Source organism: Amblyraja radiata, chromosome 45, assembly GCF_010909765.2.
Source record: "Amblyraja radiata isolate CabotCenter1 chromosome 45, sAmbRad1.1.pri, whole genome shotgun sequence".
Lineage (NCBI taxonomy): Eukaryota > Metazoa > Chordata > Chondrichthyes > Rajiformes > Rajidae > Amblyraja > Amblyraja radiata.
Window position 1 is genome coordinate 2,158,425 of NC_046000.1, and position 22,127 is coordinate 2,180,551.

Sequence of the window (22,127 nt, forward strand, 5' to 3'; positions counted from 1 at the left end):
TTGCCCCACCCCCTCTGCCCACCTGTCTGTCTTTTCGATAGGACGTATACCCCTGAATATTCAGTTCCCTGCCCTGTACGTCCTGCAGCTATGCCTCTGTAATCCCCACTTGCCAATTTCTAATTGAGCCTCAAAACTCATCCACTTTATTTCTTATACTTCGCGCATTCATATTCAACAATTTAACTTCGGTATTCACCTCCCCTCTCACACCGGTCACTATTATCCCTGACCTTACTCTCTTAACCCTTCTCGAACTTTCCTTCCATTAATTTGGGAGTCTTTTGTAACTTTTCCTGTACTCACTTCCCCTTTAACTTCATCTGTATACTACCAATTTGTCGACCACTTTCCCCCCTCCCCTCGCTATTTAGTATAAGCCCACACGTGTAGCACTAGCATACCTGCCTGCCAGAACATTGGTACCTCTCCAGTTAAGGTGTAGCAGTCCCTTTTGTATAGGTCACCCCTACCGCTTGGTGCCTTGGTGAGACCACACCTGGAGTATTGCGTATAGTTTTGGTCTCCTAATCTGAGGAAAGACATTCTTGCCATAGAGGGAGAACAGAGAAAGCTCACCACACTAATTCCTGGGATGGCAGGACTTTCATATGGGGAAAGACTGGATAGACTCGGCTTGTACTCGCTGAAATTTAGAAGATTGAGGGGGGATCTTATAGAAACTTACAAAATTCTTAAGTGGTTGGACAGGCTAGATGCAAGAAGATTGTTCTCAATGTTGTGAAAGTCCAGAACAAGGGGGTCACCATTTAACGATATGGGGAAGTCTTTTAGGACCGAGATGACAATTTTTTTTCCACACAGAGTGGTGAATCTGTGGAATTCTCTGCCACAGAAGGTAGTTAAGGCCAGTTCATTGGCTATATTTAAGAGGGAGATAGATGTGGCCCTTGTGGCTAAAGGGATCAGGGGGTATGGAGAGAAGGCAGGTACAGGATACTGAGTTGGATGATTAGCCATGATCATATTCAATGGCGGTGCAGGCTCGAAGGGCCGAATGGCCTACTCCTGCACCTATTTTCTATGTTTCTAAACGGAGTTGGCTTCGTGGAGGATCTCTTACTGTAGGTCGCTGCCAATGTTCTGAGGAATACTGCCTAATGTATCTTTCCGCATCAGCCAACCGGTTTCATGTTTAGTTTTGAGGTACAACGCGGAAACTGACCCTTCCGACCAGCCAGTCCGCACCGACTAGCGATCCTCACACATGAACACTATCCTACAAATGATAAGTGTTACACTATCCTACAAATGATAAGTGTTTGAAAAACATATTTTTAAACATTTATATCAAACCAATTAACCTACAACCCTGGACGTCTTTTGAATGTGGGAGGAAACGGGGAGAACGTACAAATTGTGTACAGGGAAGCGCCCGTAGTCTGGATCGAACCAGGGTCTCTGGCGCTGTAAGGCAGTTGGTCTACCACTCCGCCACCGTGTAGACAACTCAATGTGCAGTCGGTTTTCGACAACGACAAGGAACACTTGTCCCGCACTAAATATAATCTATGATCAGCCCTTCCACAGACATGGTGAGTGGCTCTGAAAAGAGCCTTTGGGTCACTATGTTGAGTTTCTCTCGCTTACTTGCCCGCTGCGCCGGTTTTCTTGGGCAACAGCACGGCCTGGATATTGGGCAACACACCGCCCTGAGCGATGGTCACCCCTCCCAGCAGCTTGTTGAGTTCCTCGTCGTTGCGGACGGCCAGCTGCAGATGTCTGGGGATGATGCGGCTCTTCTTGTTGTCCCGGGCCGCGTTGCCGGCCAGCTCGAGGATTTCAGCCGTCAGATACTCGAGCACAGCAGCCAGATAGACAGGGGCTCCTGCACCCACCCGCTGAGCATAGTTGCCTTTCCTCAAGTGCCTATGAACACGACCGACCGGGAACTGCAGTCCAGCCCGGGACGAGCGAGACTTGGCCTTGGCCCGAGCTTTGCCGCTGGTTTTTCCTCGTCCAGACATCTCCTGATGTTTTGTACACGCAGAATGAGAAAATGATCACAGACTCGCCTTTCTTATACCTGTTTGAGGAATCCAGAGAACCGCTGGTGATTGGTGAAAAAGGACATAATCTCATTGGTGTGAAGAATGACCCAATCACAGAACTGTTTTATCTACCAATCAAAACCCACAACAGAAAAGCGCTGAAAATAACTGCCAGTCCCTCCAAAACTCGAACTTTGAAATAGCCGCCAAACTATAAATCTGTATGTCAATACAATTTGCTACATCACATAATCATTGCTTTTTTGATTATCATTTTTTATGTAAGCGCATTGCGTTAAGATGTTAATTATACTGCTGCGAGTAAGAATTTCATTGTTCCGTTCACGGTACATATGACAATTAAATACTCTTGTTGTTGACCACCTTGAACCCCGGGCAATACAGCACAACACATTTAATTTACGATTTATTTGGGCCGGTAACCGATTACAAAAAAATCGACCATCGGCATCAATTAGCGATCGGTCACTATGTAAACGGTACACAAAATTGCTGGGGAAACTCAGCGGGTGCAGCAGCATCTATGGAGCGAAGGAAATAGGCGACGTTTCGGGCCGAAAGAAGGGTTTCGGCCCGAAACGTCGCCTATTTCCTTCGCTTCATAGATGCTGCTGCACCCGCTGAGTTTCCCCAGCAATTTTGTGTACCTTCGATATTCCAGCATCTGCAGTTCCTTTTTGAACACTATGTAAACGGTGTCGGATTATAGTCTTGTTTATATGTTCATGTTTATAAAAGTCGGAGTTTGGGCGAAAGTGTGAAACGTTCCTCCTTGGAAAAACTGGACGAATTGCCGAGTAGAAATGCAATTCAGAAGTTACAGAGATGAAGACAGGAGTTCATAACCCCCAATAAATAAAACAGTAACGGCAGCACTAGTCGACTGGCCGTGGGCACAATTTATGATGACTGGGACAAGCTGACGTGAAGGGAAAGGAGTTTTACTTCTGTTTGATGGACAGGAACGCAACATGGATACCGGGAATATCCCGCGTATATTGGAATTTAATTTAGTCACTAAACAGAATGCGAAATAAATTGGCCAAACAGAAATATCCTGAAACAATTCTGCTGCGATTCAATGTCGAAACATTAGTACAACATTCCGCGAAAATGTGGGTGGCTCTAAAAAGAGCCGTTGGGTTTTGGGTGTTTTCTCAACAATGTGTGGATCTTTATTTGGAACTGGTGTACTTGGTCACCGCCTTTGTCCCTTCCGACACGGCATGTTTGGCCAGCTCCCCGGGAAGAAGCAGGCGCACGGCGGTCTGAATCTCTCGGGAGCTGATGGTCGCCCGCTTGTTATAATGCGCCAGGCGGGAAGCCTCGCCCGCGATACGCTCGAAAATATCGTTCACGAACGAGTTCATGATGCCCATGGCCTTGGAGGAGATGCCGGTGTCCGGGTGAACCTGCTTCATCACTTTGTAGATGTAGATGGAGTAACTCTCCTTCCTCGACCTCCTGCGCTTCTTGCCCCCTTTGCCTGCGGATTTCGGCAAAGCTTTCTTTGCGCCCTTCTTGGCGGCTGTTTTCGGCAAAGATCCTACAGCATCTTTGGTTTTCGGCAAAGATCCTACAGCATCTTTGGTTTTCGGCGGATCAGGCATTGATCTTTGCACAGAAGTGACCAGAAACCGCTCGGAGCGCGGATTAAATAGGCAGTGACGTCACCCTATGCTAATGAGGGATGGAGCAGGAGCGGATCGTCATTGGACGGTCGGTGAGATGTTTAATGACACTTCTCCTGTAAACGCTCTGATTGGATATCTAATCATAATCGCTCGCTCCGCCAATCAGAAGCCGCTCTCACTCACTGTTCGTGTCCTGTCCGGTCCCAGAAAGCTGTCGTTTGTCATCCTTTAGTTTTAGAGACACAGCGCGGAAACAGGCCCTTCTGCCCACCGAATACTCGCCGACCAGCGATCCCCCTACACGAGCACTATCCTACACACTGGGGACAATTTACAATTGTACCAAGCCAATTAACCTACCAACCTGAACGTCTTCAATGTGATAGTTAACCCGAGCACCCACAGAAAACCGACACAGGTCACGGGGAGAACGTACAAAGATCCGTAGTCAGGATCGATCCCATATCTCTGGCGCTGTAAGACAGCAAAGCTACCGGACACCACGGACAGACGATGTTTTCGGGTGGGAGCATTCTTCAGATTTTCATTTATCATAGTTGATTCGATTAATTGAGGAGATAGTGTAGAGTGTTGGCGAACACTTCAGCATCACTGATAGGTCCCAGAAGCCAAAACTGTCAAATACCGTGGGAGCAAATGAAGACGGGTAAATCGTTTCAGAATCATTTCACCACAGCGCATGTCCAGGGACCCCGACTGTCCTTTCAGACGCCTCCTATATATATCAGGCCCGTACGAAGCTTTAAAAAAAGGGGGGTGGCATGACAGGATTTGCGGAACCAGAGTTGGTTTACAGGGCAAGGCCAACGAATGCCCTTGCATTAGTAGCAGTAGTGGTAAATGTCAATATACATTCAGGAGCACACAATTGCTGGGGAAACTCAGCGGGTGCAGCAGCATCTATGGAGCGAAGGAAATAGGCGACGTTTCGGGCCGAAACCCTTCATCTGAAGAAGGGTTTCGGCCCGAAACGTCGCCTATTTCCTTCGCTCCATAGATGCTGCTGCACCCGCTGAGTTTCCCCAGCAATTGTGTGTACCTTCGATATTCCAGCATCTGCAGTTCCCTTTTGAATACATTCAGGAGCACCTGTTCCGTTGTTTTGCACAATCCGCAGGCATTGCCACTTTCATTTTACTGCACATCTTGTATGTGTATGTGACAAATAGACTTAACTTACCTTGACTTAACGACAAGTGATTTCCTGTTGTTGGGGGGCAGTGTTAGCTGTGAGGAGGATGCTAGGAGGCTGCAAGGTGACTTGGATAGGCTGAGTGAGTGGGCAAATGCATGGCAGATGCAGTATAATGTGGATAAATGTGAGGTTATCCACTTTGGTAGCAAAAACAGGAAAGCAGACTTATCTAAATGGTGGCTAATTAAGAAAAGGGGAGATGCAGCGAGACCTGGGTGTCATGGTACACCAGTCATTGAAAGTAGGCATGCAGGTGCAGCAGGCAGTGAAGAAAGCGAATGGTATGTTAGCATTCATAGCAAAAGGATTTGAGTATAGGAGCAGGGAGGTTCTACTACAGTTGTAAAGGGTGTTGGTGAGACCACACCTTGAGTATTGCGTACAGTTTTGGTCTCCAAATCTGAGGAAGGACATTATTGCCATAGAGGGAGTGCAGAGAAGGTTCACCAGACTGATTCCTGGGATGTTAGGACTTTCATATGAAAAAAGACTGGATAGACTCGGTTTGTACTCGCTAGAATTTAGGAGATTGAGGGGGGGTCTTATAGAAACGTACAAAATTCTTAAGGGGTTGGACAGGCTAGATGCAGGAAGATTGTTCCCGATGTTGGGGAAGTCCAGGACAAGGGGGTCATAGCTTAAGGATAGAGGGGAAATCCTTTAGGGCCGAGATGAGAAAAGCATTTTTCACACAGAGAGTGGTGAATCTCTGGAACTCTCTGCCACAGAGGGTAGTTGAGGCCAGTTCATTGGCTATATTTAAGAGGGAGTTAGATGTGGCCCTTGTGGCTAGGGGGAGCAGGGGGTATGGAGAGAAGGCAGGTACGGGATACTGAGTTGGATGATCAGCTATGATCATATTGAATGGCGGTGCAGGCTCGAAGGGCCGAATGGCCTACTCCTGCACCTATTTTCTATGTTTCTATGTAGGCAAAAGACGCCATCCACATGATCGCTATATACATGCCAGGGGTATGCTCGTAACCAGTCAGGGTTAAATCGTCGCCAGCACCCATTCTTATAGAAGGCCCAATATTTGTATGTTGGACCCAGTTTAAAGTGATTCTATATGAGCTTCTGATCATCTGAGAGGTTGGCAATAGCTTTAGCAGCTTCTTCTTTGGTTGTGATAGAATTAAGGAGAACTAGACCAAGTGCAGACCCGTTGGGTCTGTTCCCCCAATGTGCAGTTGTGGGGGTGGGGGGGGGGCGTCATACACATTAACCACTCCCACACACTAACTACCCCTGCACACGCGCTAACTACCCCCCTTGTTAATATATTAATGATATTAATTTGCTCCTATTACCCCATAACCGCACCATCTACACACGCATAGCCCCCAACTCGCAGGCGCGTCTAGAGAGGGAGGTGGGGGAGAGGGAGGGGGGGGAGAGTGGGGAGAGAGAGAGGAGAGAGAGGGGGGAGAGAGAGTGGGGAGAGAGAGAGACAGGGGATAGAGAGGGTATAGAGAGAGGAGAGAGAGAGGAGAGAGAGGTGGGGAGAGAGAGAGAGAGAGAGAGAGAGAGAGAGAGAGTGTGAGAGGGAGAGAGAGAGAGAGAGAGAGAGAGGGGGGGGGGGAGGGAGAGAGAGAGAGAGGGGGGAGAGAGAGAGAGAGGGGGGGAGAGAGAGACAGGAGGGGGAGAGAGAGACAGGAGGGGAGAGAGAGACAGGAGGGGAGAGAGAGACAGGAGGGGAGAGAGAGACAGGAGGGGAGAGAGAGACAGGAGGGGGGAGAGAGAGAGAGAGGGGGGAGAGAGAGAGAGGAGGGGGGAGAGAGAGACAGGAGGGGGAGAGAGAGACAGGAGGGGGAGAGAGAGACAGGAGGGGGGAGAGAGAGAGACAGGAGGGGGGGAGAGAGAGACAGGAGGGGGGAGAGAGAGAGAGACAGGAGGGGGGAGAGAGAGACAGGAGGGGGGAGAGAGAGACAGGAGGGGGGAGAGAGAGACAGGAGGGGGGAGAGAGAGACAGGAGGGGGAGAGAGAGAGACAGGAGGGGGGAGAGAGAGACAGGAGGGGGGGGAGAGAGAGGTGGGACAGAGCGAGGTGGGACAGAGCGAGGTGGGACAGAGCGAGGTGGGACAGAGCGGGGTGGGACAGAGGGGGGTGAGACAGAGGGGGGTGGGGGAGAGAGGGGTAGGGGAGACAGCGGGGTGGGGGAGACAGAGGGGTGGGGAGAGAGAGGGGTGGGGGAGACAGAGGGGTGGGGGAGAGAGAGAGCTGGGGAGGGGAGAGGTGGGGGGGGGAGAGAGAGAGGTGGGGGAGAGGAGAGGTGGTGGGGGGGGGGGAGAGAGAGAGAGGGAGTCCAGCTGTGGGAGGTGTGCGGGCGGCGTACTTGAGCGGGTGGTGGGCCAGGTGGGCCTTGATAGGTGGTCAGTAAAACACCGAGTCCAGCACTGGATCAGCTAAAGGGCCTGTCCCACTGCGGGGACCTAATTTGCGAGTTTAGAAGAGTTTGCACTCGACTCAATCTCGCAGCATGGTCGACACATGGTCCTAGCAGGTCTATGCGGAGCGGAGAGGGCGGCGCCGGCTTTAACATCGGTAGCCTAGGAGCTCCAACTCGGTGCGTCCTTGTCGGCTCCGGAAGCCGCGGTCTCAAGCTAGGAAGCGGCCGTTCCAGGTGGCCCAGCCGCCGCGAGGACTCTCCCGACGCCGGGGCAAGACCACCCGGTGAGAACGGCCAGGAACATCGGGCCTCCGTAGAGGCAATTGCGGTGGCCTCAATAGGCCTGACTTTGGGGTGAACTGGGGATGGGGACTGGACATTGTGCCTTCCTCCACAGTGGTATCCATTGTGGGGGGATGATTTTTTTGTCTAATGTAATCCTGTAAGTCTGTGTCCAAGATGGCTGCCGTGAAGAGAGAGTGGACGCTGGCACGAATTGGTTGCCGCTGCTCTCTCTTCACACTGTGTTTTTGATTTTCTGTTTTTGGAATGAATTCTGTTTTTAATTTGTGTCTCTGTGATGTCTTTATTACTTATTTTATTCTGATTATATGTTTTACTATGTAAGGTGTCCTTGAGATTTTGTATGAAAGGCGCCCATTAAATATAAAATGTATTATTATTATTATGTAACTCTCCTTCATGCTCGAAAGAAGTTTGAGCAAGAATTTAATTGTCCTATCTGGGACACATGACAATAAACTCTCTTGCGGGGGGGGGGGGGGGGGGGGAAGAAGAGGGAGAAGATAAATGTTACCCAGAAGACGGTGGGGTCAGGAAGTCACTGAATAGGTGGGAGAGGGTGGGACCCTCATCACATTGACTTGTTGGAAAGAGTCCACAGCAAGGGTTCCCAACCTGGGGTAAATTTACCCCCAGGGGGTACATTTGTTGATTCTGGATCTGTACATATTTTTTCTCATTGGTTCTGGTATATAATTGTTGTTCACCATTAGTTGTTAATAAATAACTGAAATAACATTGTTATATGCAATTAAAGTTGGAGGGGTAAACGGGACGAAAAAGGTTGGGAACCCCTGGTCCACAAGATAACTGGAGGGTTGTATTTTGTAATCAGTGCTGTGCTGCAGGTGTCGGTGCAGAATTCAATGGTGTTTGTTACCTACATTAATGTTTTGGATGACAATGCAGGTAACATTGTGAGTAAATCTGCAGATGACACCAACATTGTTGATCTAGATCAGTTGGTTTGGTGGGGCAAGGAATTGCGAATATAATTTAACTCTGACAAATGTGAGGTGTTGCAAACTGATATGCAAATCCAGGGTAGGACTTGCACAGTAAATGGTAGAACATTGGAGAGTGTTGCAGACCAGAGATCTTGGATTACAGGTGCATGGTTTCTAGAACATCGTAAGATGGATGGTGTGGTGAAATATTTTGACCAACATTGGGATAGGAAGGGATTAGAAGCTAAGGGTCAAATGTGGGCAAGTGGAACTGACCCAGAATGCATATATGGTCACCATGGCCAAGATAATTGTCAGATGTTAATTGGACATAATCAACTTCAGCAAATTTACAATATCTTTGAAAGGGAGTGGGTGTTTAAACTGTCAGGACATTTTATTATTTGCCAAAATATATTTCTCAATGTTTCTTGTTTAAAGCCTGCACAATCACCCAAACTACTTATTTATTTATCATCTAATAACAGACAAGCCTGCAGCATGGAATGATTGTAAATTTGCTGAAGTTGATTATGAAGAAGCATTGGGCCAAGGTGAGAGGAGAGATTTAAAAGGGACCTCAGGGCAACATTTTATCTGAGAGTATTTCATATCTGGAATGAGCTGTTGAGGAAACAGGTACAATTACAATGTTTAAAATATATTTTGACCAACATTGGGATAGGACGGGATTAGAAGCTAAGGGTCAAATGTGGGCACGTGGAACTGACCCAGAATGCAGACATGGTCACCATGGCCAAGGTGAACCAGGTGGCCTGTTTCTGTGCTATAAAGCTCCATGAAATTCTAGAGATGTTCCACCAGTGTTAATATCCCGGGCCCAGCGCATTGTTAGCTAAGGTGACCTGGAGGCATAAAATCAGTAAAATGATCAGAACAACAGTGCAACTAGTCGGAGAATTAGGGTGGGGGAGGGATGGGGAGAGTCAGAACTAAACCAAGGTCAGCACATTTGCTTATTTATCTCACAGGGACCTGCTGACTCCGACCTCGTACTCCCTCACTGTTTAATGCGTCCCACACACCAGATCGTTTCCCCCTCTAGCCGTTGCTCCCAAATACTTCCACTGGTCTTTGACATAACAATCCCCTTTGACACCAAATTCCGTAATTTTCTCAGAAAGTGCTGGCGCTGATGTTTAAGAAAGAACTGCAGATGCTGGAAAAATCGACAGTAGACAAAAGATGCTGGAGAAACTCAGCAGGTGAGGCAGCATCTATGGAGAGAAGAGGTGACGTTTCGGGTCGAGACCCTTGTTCAGCCCAATGTCGATGGGGGTGGAGGGGGGGGGGTAGGGACAAAGAAAGGAAGGAGCGGAGACAGTAGACTTTGTGGGAGAGCTGGGAAGGGGGAGGGGAAGGAGGGAGAAAGCAATGGCTATCTAAAATTAGAGAGTAGAGTAGGACTATGGGCGGCGGGCGGCGGCGCGACTCTTGTCAGCAGCGGCCTCTGCAGTCCGCCTGTCTTTTTATTGTTTTCTGTCTTGTTCTATGTAGTTTTTATTGTTTTTTTTGTCGGGGTATGTGTGTGGGGGTGGGGGAACTTTAAGGTCTTTCCCCTGCACGGGAGACCCGACCTTTTCTTTGTCGGGTCTCCGTTGTCGTTGGGGCTGCAACGTGGAGCGGCCTCCAACAGGAATGACCTGGGGCTCCAGTCGCGGATCTGCAGAAATACTCACCATCACGGAGCTGGCCGAGTCCGGAGCGGGTGTAGCTGTGGTGGAGCGCTGCTGTGACCCGACACCCGGAGTTTCGGAAGCTCCTACCGCAGGTCTGTGGACAGTGATACCAGGAGCCCGCGGGTCCCTGCTGGGAGACCGCTTTTCGGGGCTTCTGCAGCGGCGACTTCTCCAGCCCGAGTTGCGGGGTTGAAGTTTAGCTGGAGCGGGGCCTACATCACCGCCCCGCGCGGCTTGGAATGGCCGCGGGACTTTGTGAGCGCCCGCCGGGGCTCCAACACCAAGAGCCCGCCGGGGCTCCAACACCAAGACCCGGTGCGTGGCCTTGCATCACCCGGTGTGGCTTTAATGGCTGCGGGACATTTAACATCGCCCGCCGGGGGCTTTGACTCTGTCTTTGACTCTGACATGGGGGGGAGAGGGGAGTGCATGGGAGAGATATGTTTAAGTTTTGCCTTCCATCACAGTGAGGAGGACTCACTGTGATGGATGTTTATGTGAATTGAATTGTGTTGGTGTGTGTCTTGGTTCTTTTTTTGTATGGCTGCAGAAACCAAATTTCGTTTGAACCTCATGTGAGGTTCAAATGATAATAAAAGGTATTGTATTGTATTGTAGAGGCACTGATGTGCTTTCTTTATAATTGCATTAGTGTGCTGGGTCCAGGAAATATCTTCGGAAATATGCATGCCCAGGAATTTGAAGTTTTTTACTCTCTCCACGATCGTCCCATTGATATAAACAAGATTGTGGGTCCTCATCCTTCCTCTTCCAAAGTCCACAACCAGTTCCTTGGTTTTACTGGTATTGGGAGCCAGGTTATTGTGCTGGTACCATCTGGTTAATTTGTCGATCTCACTTCTATACTCTGACATAGCAGAGCTGCAAACATTGGGTGAGAGTTGGGAGTGAGAAATTGCGAGAGACCAAGCCCAAGCATGCTCGTGGGTGGGGGGAGGGGGGGGGGGTGGGGTTAGACTGTGGGAGGATGTGTTCCCCGCCCATTGGTATGGAGCTTTTGCATTTTTCAGCTTGAAATTGTGCAATTTGATGCATACTGTAGCCAGTCTTTTAACTTACACTTGAATGCTATATTTCTGCTTTAAATTGGATTAGCTATGAATAAGGTTAGGCTAAATTACATTCCTAATTACATTCCACAGTAGAGCCAGGCTGTGATCAACAGGTGCAGCACATGAATAATCATAGTGTATTCATGTATGGAAATTAGATTATAATCAAGCACTTGGCCCAAGTTGACCATCCTGGGTCTCACTGCACACCTGGTCCTACTCCTGACCCTGACTCCGGTTGCATACCTTCTCTCAGTCCTGACCCTGAGTTCAGCCTTGTACCTGGCCCCTTATTCTACCCTGATCATATAGAAACATAGAAACATAGAAATTAGGTGCAGGAGTAGGCCATTCGGCCCTTCGAGCCTGCACCGCAATTCAATATGATCCATGGCTGATCATCCAACTCAGTATCCCGTACCTGCCTTCTCTCCATACCCTCTGATCCCCTTAGCCACAAGGGCCACATCTAACTCCCTCTTAAATATAGCCAATGAACTGGCCTCGACTACCCTCTGTGGCAGGGAGTTCCAGAGATTCACCACTCTCTGTGTAAAAAATCATATCTGCTTACCTGCTTAGGTTCCCAGTGCTGAACACTCCCATTGTCCCAGCTTTGACTGCACACCTAGTACTATTTCAGACCTTGACTCTGGATGCACACTTGTCCTTGCACCAAGCCCCTCTGCACTGACAATATATCTGGCCCACGCATAAAGCTTACTAGGGCCCTATACAACTGCAGAAGGACCTCTTAGCTCCTATACTCAACTCCTCTTGTTATAGAAACATAGAAACATAGAAAGTAGGTGCGAGAGTAGACCACCAGGTCCGTCGAGCCCGCACCGCCATTTGCTCATGGCTGAACACTAAACAGACACACTTACCCACAAACAGTAGACACAAGACACAGAACACAAGACACTACCCTCCCCTTTATACCGCTATCACCCCTCTCCACCCCAAGAACTCTCCATCTTAATGCTGAATTCAACCGTATTATGGTCACTGTTGCCCAAGGGGCTTTGCACAACAAGATTGCTAATGGGCCTGTCCCACTTAGGCGATTTTTTAGGCAACTACAGGTGACTAGTTTGTCGCCACGTTCGCCAGTGGTCGCAGGGAGTTGTCTCCTCAGTCGCGCTAAAAGTCGTAACGTCTTTCCAGTCGTCGCTAAATTTTCAACATGTTGAACATTTTTCGGCGACAGTGGGTTTAACGCCAATGAGCGTAGCTTGACTTCTGCTGACGTGGGTGCTGTCGTAGGTTGTCGCCGGTTTTACGGCGACCTGCTACGACTATGACTGTCGCCAGCAGTTGCCTAAAAAAAATGGGCTAACCCTTCCTCATAACACAATACCCAGTCTAGGGTGGCCTGCCCTCTAGTCAGTTCCTCTACATATTGGCTTAGAAAACCATCCCGTTGTATACATTCCAGGAAATTCTTCTCCTCAGCGTTGTTACGCTTTAAGCAGACAAATGGGGCATTAGTTTAATTTCTCATTTGGCAGAATGGGACATCTATTCTTCCTGGAGATGTAAATCTTATGAAGGCCAGCATGCCATTCACTTTCTTCACTGCCTGCTGTACCTGCATGCTTACTTTCATTGACTAATGAACAAGGACCTCTAGATCCCGTTGTACCTTTTCCCAACTTGACACCAACATCCAGTGTCCCAGTACCTCACCCGTGTGGAATCATGATCGATAAATCTCAGCTAGGATTCATGTCATTTCTTCTCTAGCTTTGCACAGTATCCTTGAATATGGCTGATCAGTCCATCAGTCTGAAGAAGGGTCTCGATCCGAAATGGCGCCTATTCCTTCGATCCATAGATGCTGCCTCACCTGCTGTTTCTCCAGCATTTTTGTCTACCGATTTTTCCACCATCTGCAGTTCTTTCTGAAAGTCCTTAAAGAATGATCTGCTTCATACATCCAGCACCTGCTCTACCATATTGAACACTTCCCCGTGAATTCTTCAAGTTCCGTCACCTTCATGGGCTTAATTAGGAAAGGGAAAATAGATTATGAAAGAAAACTGGCAGGGAACATAAAAACTGACTGCAAAAAGTTTTATAGATATGTGAAGGAAAAGAGATTAGTTAAAACAAATGTAGGTCCCTTGCAGTCAGAAACAGGTGAATTGATCATGGAGAACAAGGATATGGCGGACCAATTGAATAACTACTTTTGTTCCGACTTCACTAACGAAGACATAAATAATCTTCCGGAAATAGCAGGGGATCGCGGATCAAAGGAGATGGAGAAACTGAGTGAAATCCAGGTTAGTCGGGAAGTGGTGTTGGGTAAATTGAATGGATTAAAGGCCGATAATTCCCTAGGGCTCTTTAGATTATGGAGTAGTTCCTGAGGACTGGAGGGTAGCTAACGTAACCCCACTTTTTAAGAAGGGATGGAGAGAGAAAACGGGGAATTACAGACCAGTTAGTCTAACATCGGTAGTGGGGAAACTGCTAGAGTCAGTTATTAAAGATGGGAGAGCAGCACATTTGGAAAGTGGTGAAATCATTGGACAAAGTCAGCATGGATTTACGAAAGGTAAATCATGTCTGACGAATCTTATAGAATTTTTCGAGGATGTAACTAGTAGAGTGGATAGGGGAGAACCAGTGGATGTGTTGTATCTGGACTTTCAGAAGGCTTTCGACAAGGTCCCACATAAGAGATTAGTATACAAACTTAAAGCACACGGTATTGGGAGTTCAGTATTGATGTGGATAGAGAACTGGCTGGCAGACAGGAAGCAAAGAGTAGGAGTGAACGGGTCCTTTTCACAATGGCAGGCAGTGACTAGTGGGGTCCGCAAGGCTCAGTGCTGGGACCCCAGCTATTTACAATATATATTAATGATCTGGATGAGGGAATTGCAGGCAACATCTCCAAGTTTGCGGATGACACTAAGCTGGGGGGCAGTGTTAGCTGTGAGGAGGATACTAGGAGACTGCAAGGTGACTTGGATAGGCTGGGTGAGTGGGCAAATGTTTGGCAGATGCAGTATAATGTGGATAAATGTGAGGTTATCCACTTTGGTGGGAAACACAGGAAAGCAGACTTTTATCTAAATGGTGGCCGATTAGGAAAAGGGGAGATGCAATGAGACCTGGGTGTCATGGTACACCAGTCATTGAAAGTAGGCATGCAGGTGCTGCAGGCAGTGAAGAAAGCGAATGGTATGTTAGCTTTCATAGCAAAAGGATTTGAGTATAGGAGCAGGGAGGTTCTATTGCAGTTGTACAGGGTCTTGGTGAGACCACACCTGGAGTATTGCGTACAGTTTTGGTCTCCAAATCTGAGGAAGGACATTATTGCCATAGAGGGAGTGCAGGGAAGGTTCACCAGACTGATTCCTGGGATGGCTGGACTTTCATATGAAGAAAGACTGGATAGACTCGGCTTTGCTCGCTAGAATTTAGGAGATTGAGGGGGGATCTTATAGAAACTTATAAAATTCTTAAGGGGTTGGACAGGCTAGATGCAGGAAGATTGTTCCCGATGTTGGGGAAGTCCAGGACAAGGGGTCACAGCTTAAGGATAAGGGGAAAACCTTTAAGACCGAGATGAGAAAAACATTTTTCACACAGAGAGTGGTGAATCTCTGGAACTCTCTGCCACAGAGGGTAGTTGAGGCCAGTTCATTGGCTATATTTAAGAGGGTTAGATGTGGCCCTTGTGGCTAAGGGGATCAGGGGGTATGGAGAGAATGCAGGTACAGGATACTGAGTTGGATGATCAGCCATGATCATATTGAATGGCGGTGCAGGCTCGAAGGGCCGAATGGCCTACTCCTGCACCTATTTTCTATGTATCTATGTATCTATGTATTTTTTATATATATTCAAAACAGAGGAGAAATACTCTCCAAGGCCCTTGCCAACCTCCTGCAGCTCCACACATAGACTTTGGTCTTTGACGGAGCCGCATTCTCTCCAGTTACTTTTTCCATTTTTCTCCTTAAACTTCTATGCCAAAGCCATCTCATTCCCCCATTTTTAACTTCCTTATTCCTTCCCATGAATAATTCTGCATCTCCTGTACATATCCAGGGATCACTTGATAGCAGCTGGCTGTACCTGAACACACCTTCCTTTTTTCTGACCAGAGCCTCCATACCCTGTGACCCAGAGCTCCCTCCTCCTGCTGGCCCTGCCCTTCACACCAACAGGAATATTCAGAACTTGACCGCTCACTATCTCACTTGCTGGACGTTCCTTTATGCTCAAACAACATACTCCTATCATTTTTGTAAGATTCTGTCATATACTGTTAACATTAGTCTAGCTGCAGTTTATAACTTTAGCTTGAGGAGCAGTTCTGCATTTTACCATAACTGTATCAACACAAATAGAACTAAAGTGCCTCCCCATCTATAGTTTTAACAAGAATAGGTTAAGCTTTGCTGACCCCATCTGAGCCCTTTGCACCATGGCTGTCCAGGTCTATATCCAGAAACGTAAAATCCACTTCACAGCCTTGTTATTCTTGCAACTTTCTCCAATCATTCTGTATATTTGCTCCTCTAATTCCCAACAAGATTACCCCTATATTTCAATGCTCCATTCATTAATCCTCAATTCTTTCATTTTAGATGACTGCGTGATGTTCCCCCTCATCAAAAACTCAACTACCTCTCCTCTCTTTCTCCTGCTCCATCTAGCCTGTCGCACTGTTACCCTGGAACATTAAGCTACCAACCTGACCTTCCATTAACTATATTTCTGCAGGAGCTATAATATCCCAATCCCATGTACTTATTCACGTCCAGTGTTCGATGACCTCACTTGTCCGGCCACTTTTACTGAAATAAATGTCATTTAATCAGACACCCTTTGCTCACTCCCTGCCCTGTTGCTGCATGACACATATACTGAACTTGGTGTTGCTGACTTTGCAATCAACTTGCAGCTTCCACTTGCCTCACTATTGCTTTGGATCCCACACCACTGCCAATCAATTGAAAATCTTCCCTGGTATCGTGAGCAAATCTGCCCGCCAGAATATTGGTCACCCTCCAGTTCAGGTGTAACCCGTCCCTCTTGTGCAGGTCACTGCTGCCGCAGAAAAGATCCCTATAATCCAATTCCAGCATCTGCAGTTCCTTCTTAAATGCTATAATCCAATAATCTGACTCCCTGCTCCAACTTTTCCACCATGCATTCATCTGTCCCATCCTCACAGAATTTCCTTCTTTTCCCCTGACTATCAAGTATCCTATCACTGCCGCCTGACTGGTCTCATTCATCCCCACTGTGCCACAGAGCCAGTCCTAGTAGCACAGACCTGGATGTTGCTTTCTGTTGCAACATCACTGGTTCTCCCTCCCCAACAGTTAAAATGACCCACGACTACAAACACATTGATTTCACATCCTTCCTCATTCAGCCTATATGTCTGGCCTCCTCATGCATGCTGACTATTGAGAGGCAGACAGTATAATCCCATCATACAGATTGACCATTTCTTATTCCTAAATTGTAACCATACAGTCCCATGAGTCGATCCCTCCAGGATATCCCCAGTACTGCTGTAATGCTCTCCCTGATTAGAAATGCGAAGCTTCTGCCCTTTTGCACCCGGCTCTGAATTCACCCGGGGAGAATTTAACTTCTCCTCAAAGGGACATGGAGCTGCCAGTCCTGCCCTTCATTCAGTCATGTTTCTGTGATTGCAACAACAGTGTTTTCCCATGTGCTGATCCATAAACTCTCAGCTCACACATCTTACCCGTGAGGCTCCTTTCATTCAAGTAAATGCAGTTAACCCCACCGGCCCTTCGCGAGATTCCCCTCCTGTCTCTGTCTACTCATCCCACTGGATTTTACTGTCCCATTTTCTACATAGCCCACCTGATCAGAGTCACTGTGGATCCCAGCCCCCTGCATCACTAGATTAACTACTGAGTAGCCCTGGTGCAACTATCAGCGAACTTCACTCTGTTCCACCCACTGCCCTCCCCAGCCCTCTCTGCTGCTGAGACACATTTCTTTCTTCCTCTGTTCCAATCAAGCATGTCAGAGTTAAAATGTCAGCCATTTCTCTTTCCACAAATGCTGTCTGACCTGCTGAGTTTTCCACCATGTCCAACATTTCTTCACATTGACATCAGAGTTGTCGCTTCTCATCAACAGCACGGCCATGACACAAGTTCCCAGTGAGTCCCACTGCCAGCAGCCGTCGGGCACTAAAGCATTTGTCAACAACTGTACTCAATCCTGTCACTGACACAGTCTTGGGATAAACTTGCAGGTCACACAGATGCCATGTTTTCACTCCTCAGATCAACCTGATTTGTCACACTATGCGCCAATGTACAAATCAACCATCTTGGATGCACAAACATCATAAAATATTCAGATTTCTTCAGATCAACTGTCCTTCAAACCCCTTCAATTTCCAACCCCACAGACCAGACACACTGTATGAACAGTCACTGCACTACCTCTATTGCACATACATTCTTCCTATGATAGACCTGGACATAACATACACGATGCCGTTTTACCAGGTCTCCACGTGATCCCAATGAGATATCTCTACACTGATCACAAATCCTAGTCACAGGGCAAAATACAAATGTTCTCCTGAACTACTTGCTGAGCCTGCATGTTAACTTTCATCACTTTGTTAACAAGGACTCTTAACATCTCACTCTGTTCCCATATAAAAGTTCTTGTCTTTACTATTTTCCCTCTCAGAGTGGACAACCTTACATTTTATCCCTACTCTGTTCCATTTGCCACATTCACCTCTCGTGTCCTTGTCCCCCAAACCCTCTCTGCAATCTTCTCACCACTGACACTGCCACCCAGCTCTGTAACACCAGCGGACTTGGATATATTACACTGAGTCTCTCATCCACATCACTGATGTGGTGCCGCTTCTTTCAGCCTATTGAGCAGCAGTTGAAGAGCGCACCCCGGACGTGAGGATTGTACAGAGCTGGTCGGGGGGGGGGGGGGGTGAGGGGCAGAGGAACAACTCCAGGACTGTTTGGAGTCTGTAGACTGGGCAATGTTCAGGGACTTGGCAATGGACCTGAATGAATACGCCACAGTCGTTACAGACTTCATAAATAAATGTGTGGAGGACTGCATCCCAACAAAAACCTTCTGAGTGTTTCCTAACCAGAAGCCTTGGATGAACCATGAGATCCGCACTCTTCTGAAGTCCAGATCCCGGGCATTCAGGTCTGGAGATGCAGAGGTCTACAAGAAGTCCAGATATGACCTTGGTAAGACCATCAAAAAGGCCAAAATGGACTTCTGCTCCAAGCTGGAGGATGAGACGGATGTTCGGCAACTGTGGCAGGGCTTGAATGCCATCACCTTCTACAAGGCAAAATCAGAAGTTGTGTCCACGGGGAGCCGATTAGTGCTCTTGTTGCTGTTTTATTTGTTGAAGGGATTGCGGTTTATTAACTAATGTCCTCATTTATTTAACTGTTCTGAATCACATAAATACTGACATCGGAACAGGAGTATAATAAGGCTCTAAACAGAATATCAAACAATAAACACATATCTATACATCTGTGATTCTGGAACCTGGACAGCAGTGGCTCGTTGTTTGCTGTAGATGTTGGCTTTATACATGAGGACGTAACGGGGAGTGAGAGTTAGCCCGGGTGGTTTATAACAAGATGCGCGAGGAATGAGGAAATCCTCCCGCACTCGCCCTTCTTGTAGCTTCTAGAGGAATGCGGTGGAGCGCTTCCCATTGGTGGCGCAGTGCTTCATCTCATTGGTGATTTCAAATAGGCCAATCGTACAGCTGCCTCTTTCTCCAATGAGCAGACAACAACCGGAGATGCGCGGAAAATAACCGCCTGGCCCCAAAATAACAGGTTTGAAAAGCCCGCCCAAAAAGAAAATGTCTTTTCAGGCAAAAATATAAAAATAATGACACATCTGTGTGTGATACTGGATCCCCGCATCCCAATTATTCTATCCTAACCCACCAACAAGACACACCCAATGTGAATGAATTACACGAGAGATTCTTAAGAACGCATTCTTACCATTTTAAACTCCTAACTTATGGGTACAAACTCTAATCATAGAAATGTTAGAGATCGCTCTTTGCATATTAGACTATTGATGATCAACAGTGGTGGGTTACTCCATTGTCAGGAGCGAACAGGAGATTCTGTGGTGACAGGCGAGACTCGAGGATGGCATGTTGTCTCCCTGGTGCCACCTCCAAAGGGATCACACTATTGGCTATATCTTCCCATCTCCACACCTTTCTACATTCCACCGCTCCTCCGTAACTCCTTGGTCAACTTGTCCCTTCCCACCAAAACCACCCCCTCCCCAGGTACTTTCCCCTGCAACCACAGGAGCTGCAACACCTGCCGCTTTACCTCCCCCTTCGACTCCATCCAAGGACCCAACCAGTCTTTCCAGGTGAGGCAGAGGTTCACTTGCACCTCCTCCAAGCTCATCTACTTCAACCGCTGTTCCAAGTGTCAACTTCTCTACATCGGCGAGACCAAGCGCATGCTCGGCAATCATTTCGCTGAACACCTCCGCCCAGTCCGTCTCAACCAAGCTGATCTCCCGGTTGCCCAGCATTTCAACTCCCCCTCCCATTCCTAATCTGACCTTCCTGTCCTGGGCCTCCTCCATTGTCAGAGTGAGTCCCAGTGCAAATTGGAGCACCAGTACATATTTTGCTTGGGTAATTTAAAACCAGCGGTATGAACGTAGGCTACCTGAAGTTAGAGAACTTCAGGTAGCCCTTGCTCTCTCTCTCCTTCCCAGTCCTCCCACTAGTCCCACTGTCTCAGCAAACTTTGTTTCTTTGTCCTACCCCCTCCCCTGACATCAGTCTGAAGAAGGGTCTCAACAGCAAAATGTCGCTTATTCCTTCTCTCCATAGATGCGGCCTCACCCACTGAGTGTCTCCAGCATTTTGTATCTACCTTTGATTTTACCAGCATCTGCGGTTCTTTCTTAAACAGGGAGAAGGTGTTGGTGCAGGGGGCAGGAATTTGGATTTCTAGACCACTGAGATATCTTCTGGGGCATGGGTGACCTGTACAAAAGGGATGGGTTGTACCTTAATGGAGGTATGGACCAACATTCTGGCGGGCAGGTTTGCTAGTGCGACACGGGTGAGTTTAAACTCAACAGTGGGGGGGTCAACAATGTGCAGCGTATGAGTGCTGTTAACGAGAATAAGTACAGTAAAGGTCACGTTTAAACTAACAGGGCAGGGGGATGGGAACCAATGCAAGGAGACAGAGGGCCTTAAAGGAGGACAGCAGCAAAATGTAGAAGGGAGATATGAAAAACAAACCTGAAAGCTTTGTTTGTTAATACGAGGAGCATTTGTAATAAGGTGGATGAATTGGATGCGTAGTTAGTAGTTAAGGGATATGATATAGTTGGAATTACAGAGACATGGCTCCATGGTGACCAAGGTTGGAAGCTAAACATCCAGGGGTATTCAATATTCAGGAAGGAAAGACAGAAAGGAAGAGGAGGTGGGGTGGTATTGGTTGTTAAAGAGGAGATTAATGCACTAGCAAGGAGAGACATTAGCTTGGATGCTGTAGAATCGGTATGGGTAGAACTGTGAAATAGCCAAGGGCAGAAAACGCTTGTTGGAGTTGTATACAGACCACCAAACAACAGTACAGAGGTTGGGGAATTATTTATTTATTTATTTTTATTTATTTATTCCGAACAAGTAAAGACATTAATAGTAACAAAATCGAAATTATCAAACAATTGGACATTACAATCAATATTTACAAAGCAATGAGAAGAACAAAAGCAAAGTTCCAATGTCCAACTCTGTGTCTGTACAAGCTCGAAAAGGAGTGAGAAGAAGAATAACTTATTAATTCTCACCCCTTTTCCCCAACACTTCTACCATATTTAAAAATCAATTAATTACTAATAATAATACTACCCTAGGCAATTTCCCATAATACCTACAAACATATATATACATACAACTATTATGTACATACAAACTTCATATCTGAAGTACCCAAACATAAGTAAACAATAGTAAAGCAATAGATAAACATTAACCCCCACTTGTCAACCATCCCCTCCATCCCTGTACCCCTTGAAAATTATTTTTTTATATATCATTTTAAAATGATTCATGTTTGTGCATTGCTTTAATTCCCCGTTCAATTTATTCCACACTCCTACTCCACAAACCGAAATACAAAAGGTTTTTCTAGTCGTACGGACTTTTTGTTTCTTAAAGTTAAATAGTCCTCTTAAATTGTAACCCCCCACACGCTCGTTAAATAATTTTTGAATGTTTCCAGGTAAATTTTTATTTTTGGCCCTAAACATTATCTGAGCTGTTTTGAATGTAACCAAATCTTCTAATTTTAATAATTTTGACTCTAAAAATAATGGATTCGTATGACCCAGATACTTAGCATTATGGATAATACGAATTGCTCTTTTTTGCATCATGGTTAATGAGTGTATCGAATTTTTATAGTTATTACCCCAGACTTCTGCACAATAATTTAAGTAGGGTAAAATTAATGAACAATAAAGAAAGTGATTTGTAATCCAGAGCTTGCTTGGCTTTGTATAATACAGAGATACTTTTTGACAATTTTAATTTTACATGTTTAATATGTGATTTCCAGCTTATTTTATCGTCAATTATAACCCCAAGAAATTTATTTTCATGCACTCTTTCAACTTCCACCCCATTTATCTTTATACTTACTAGTGTATTTATTCTACAATTACCAAATAACATTATTTTAGTTTTACTCAGATTTAATGAAATTTTATTCCTATCAAACCATATTTTCAATTTACCCATT

At 46.7% G+C, this 22,127-nt stretch overlaps 2 protein-coding genes across 2 annotated transcripts; both read right to left on the minus strand.

Annotated features, from left to right (window-relative positions):
* Positions 1-1,390: 1,390 nt before the first annotated feature.
* On the minus strand, positions 1,391-2,015 carry LOC116968556 (histone H2AX-like). Its single transcript, XM_033015326.1, has one exon. The coding sequence runs from the start codon at positions 1,986-1,988 to the stop codon at positions 1,608-1,610; it is 381 nt and encodes a 126-aa protein (XP_032871217.1). The 5' UTR covers positions 1,989-2,015; the 3' UTR covers positions 1,391-1,607.
* Positions 2,016-3,194: 1,179 nt separating this feature from the next.
* Positions 3,195-10,617, minus strand: LOC116968537 (histone H2B-like). The gene is made up of 3 exons (XM_033015304.1): positions 10,613-10,617; positions 3,619-3,647; positions 3,195-3,588 (listed from the first exon to the last, which is right to left on the minus strand). Exons 2-3 carry the CDS (start codon positions 3,641-3,643, stop codon positions 3,209-3,211), a joined length of 405 nt encoding a protein of 134 aa, XP_032871195.1. The 5' UTR covers positions 3,644-3,647; positions 10,613-10,617; the 3' UTR covers positions 3,195-3,208.
* Positions 10,618-22,127: the final 11,510 nt, after the last annotated feature.

What these genes read in the sequence shown, in the direction of transcription:
- LOC116968556 (XM_033015326.1), bottom strand. Translation starts at nt 1,988, where the DNA reads ATGTCTGGACGAGGAAAAACCAGCGGCAAAGCTCGGGCCAAGGCCAAG.
- LOC116968537 (XM_033015304.1), bottom strand. Translation starts at nt 3,643, where the DNA reads ATGCCTGATCCGCCGAAAACCAAAG. An exon ending in TGATCCGCCGAAAACCAAAG is followed by an intron (nt 3,589 to 3,618) that starts ATGCTGTAGGAT and finishes CGAAAACCAAAG; the next exon opens with ATGCTGTAGGATCTTTGCCG.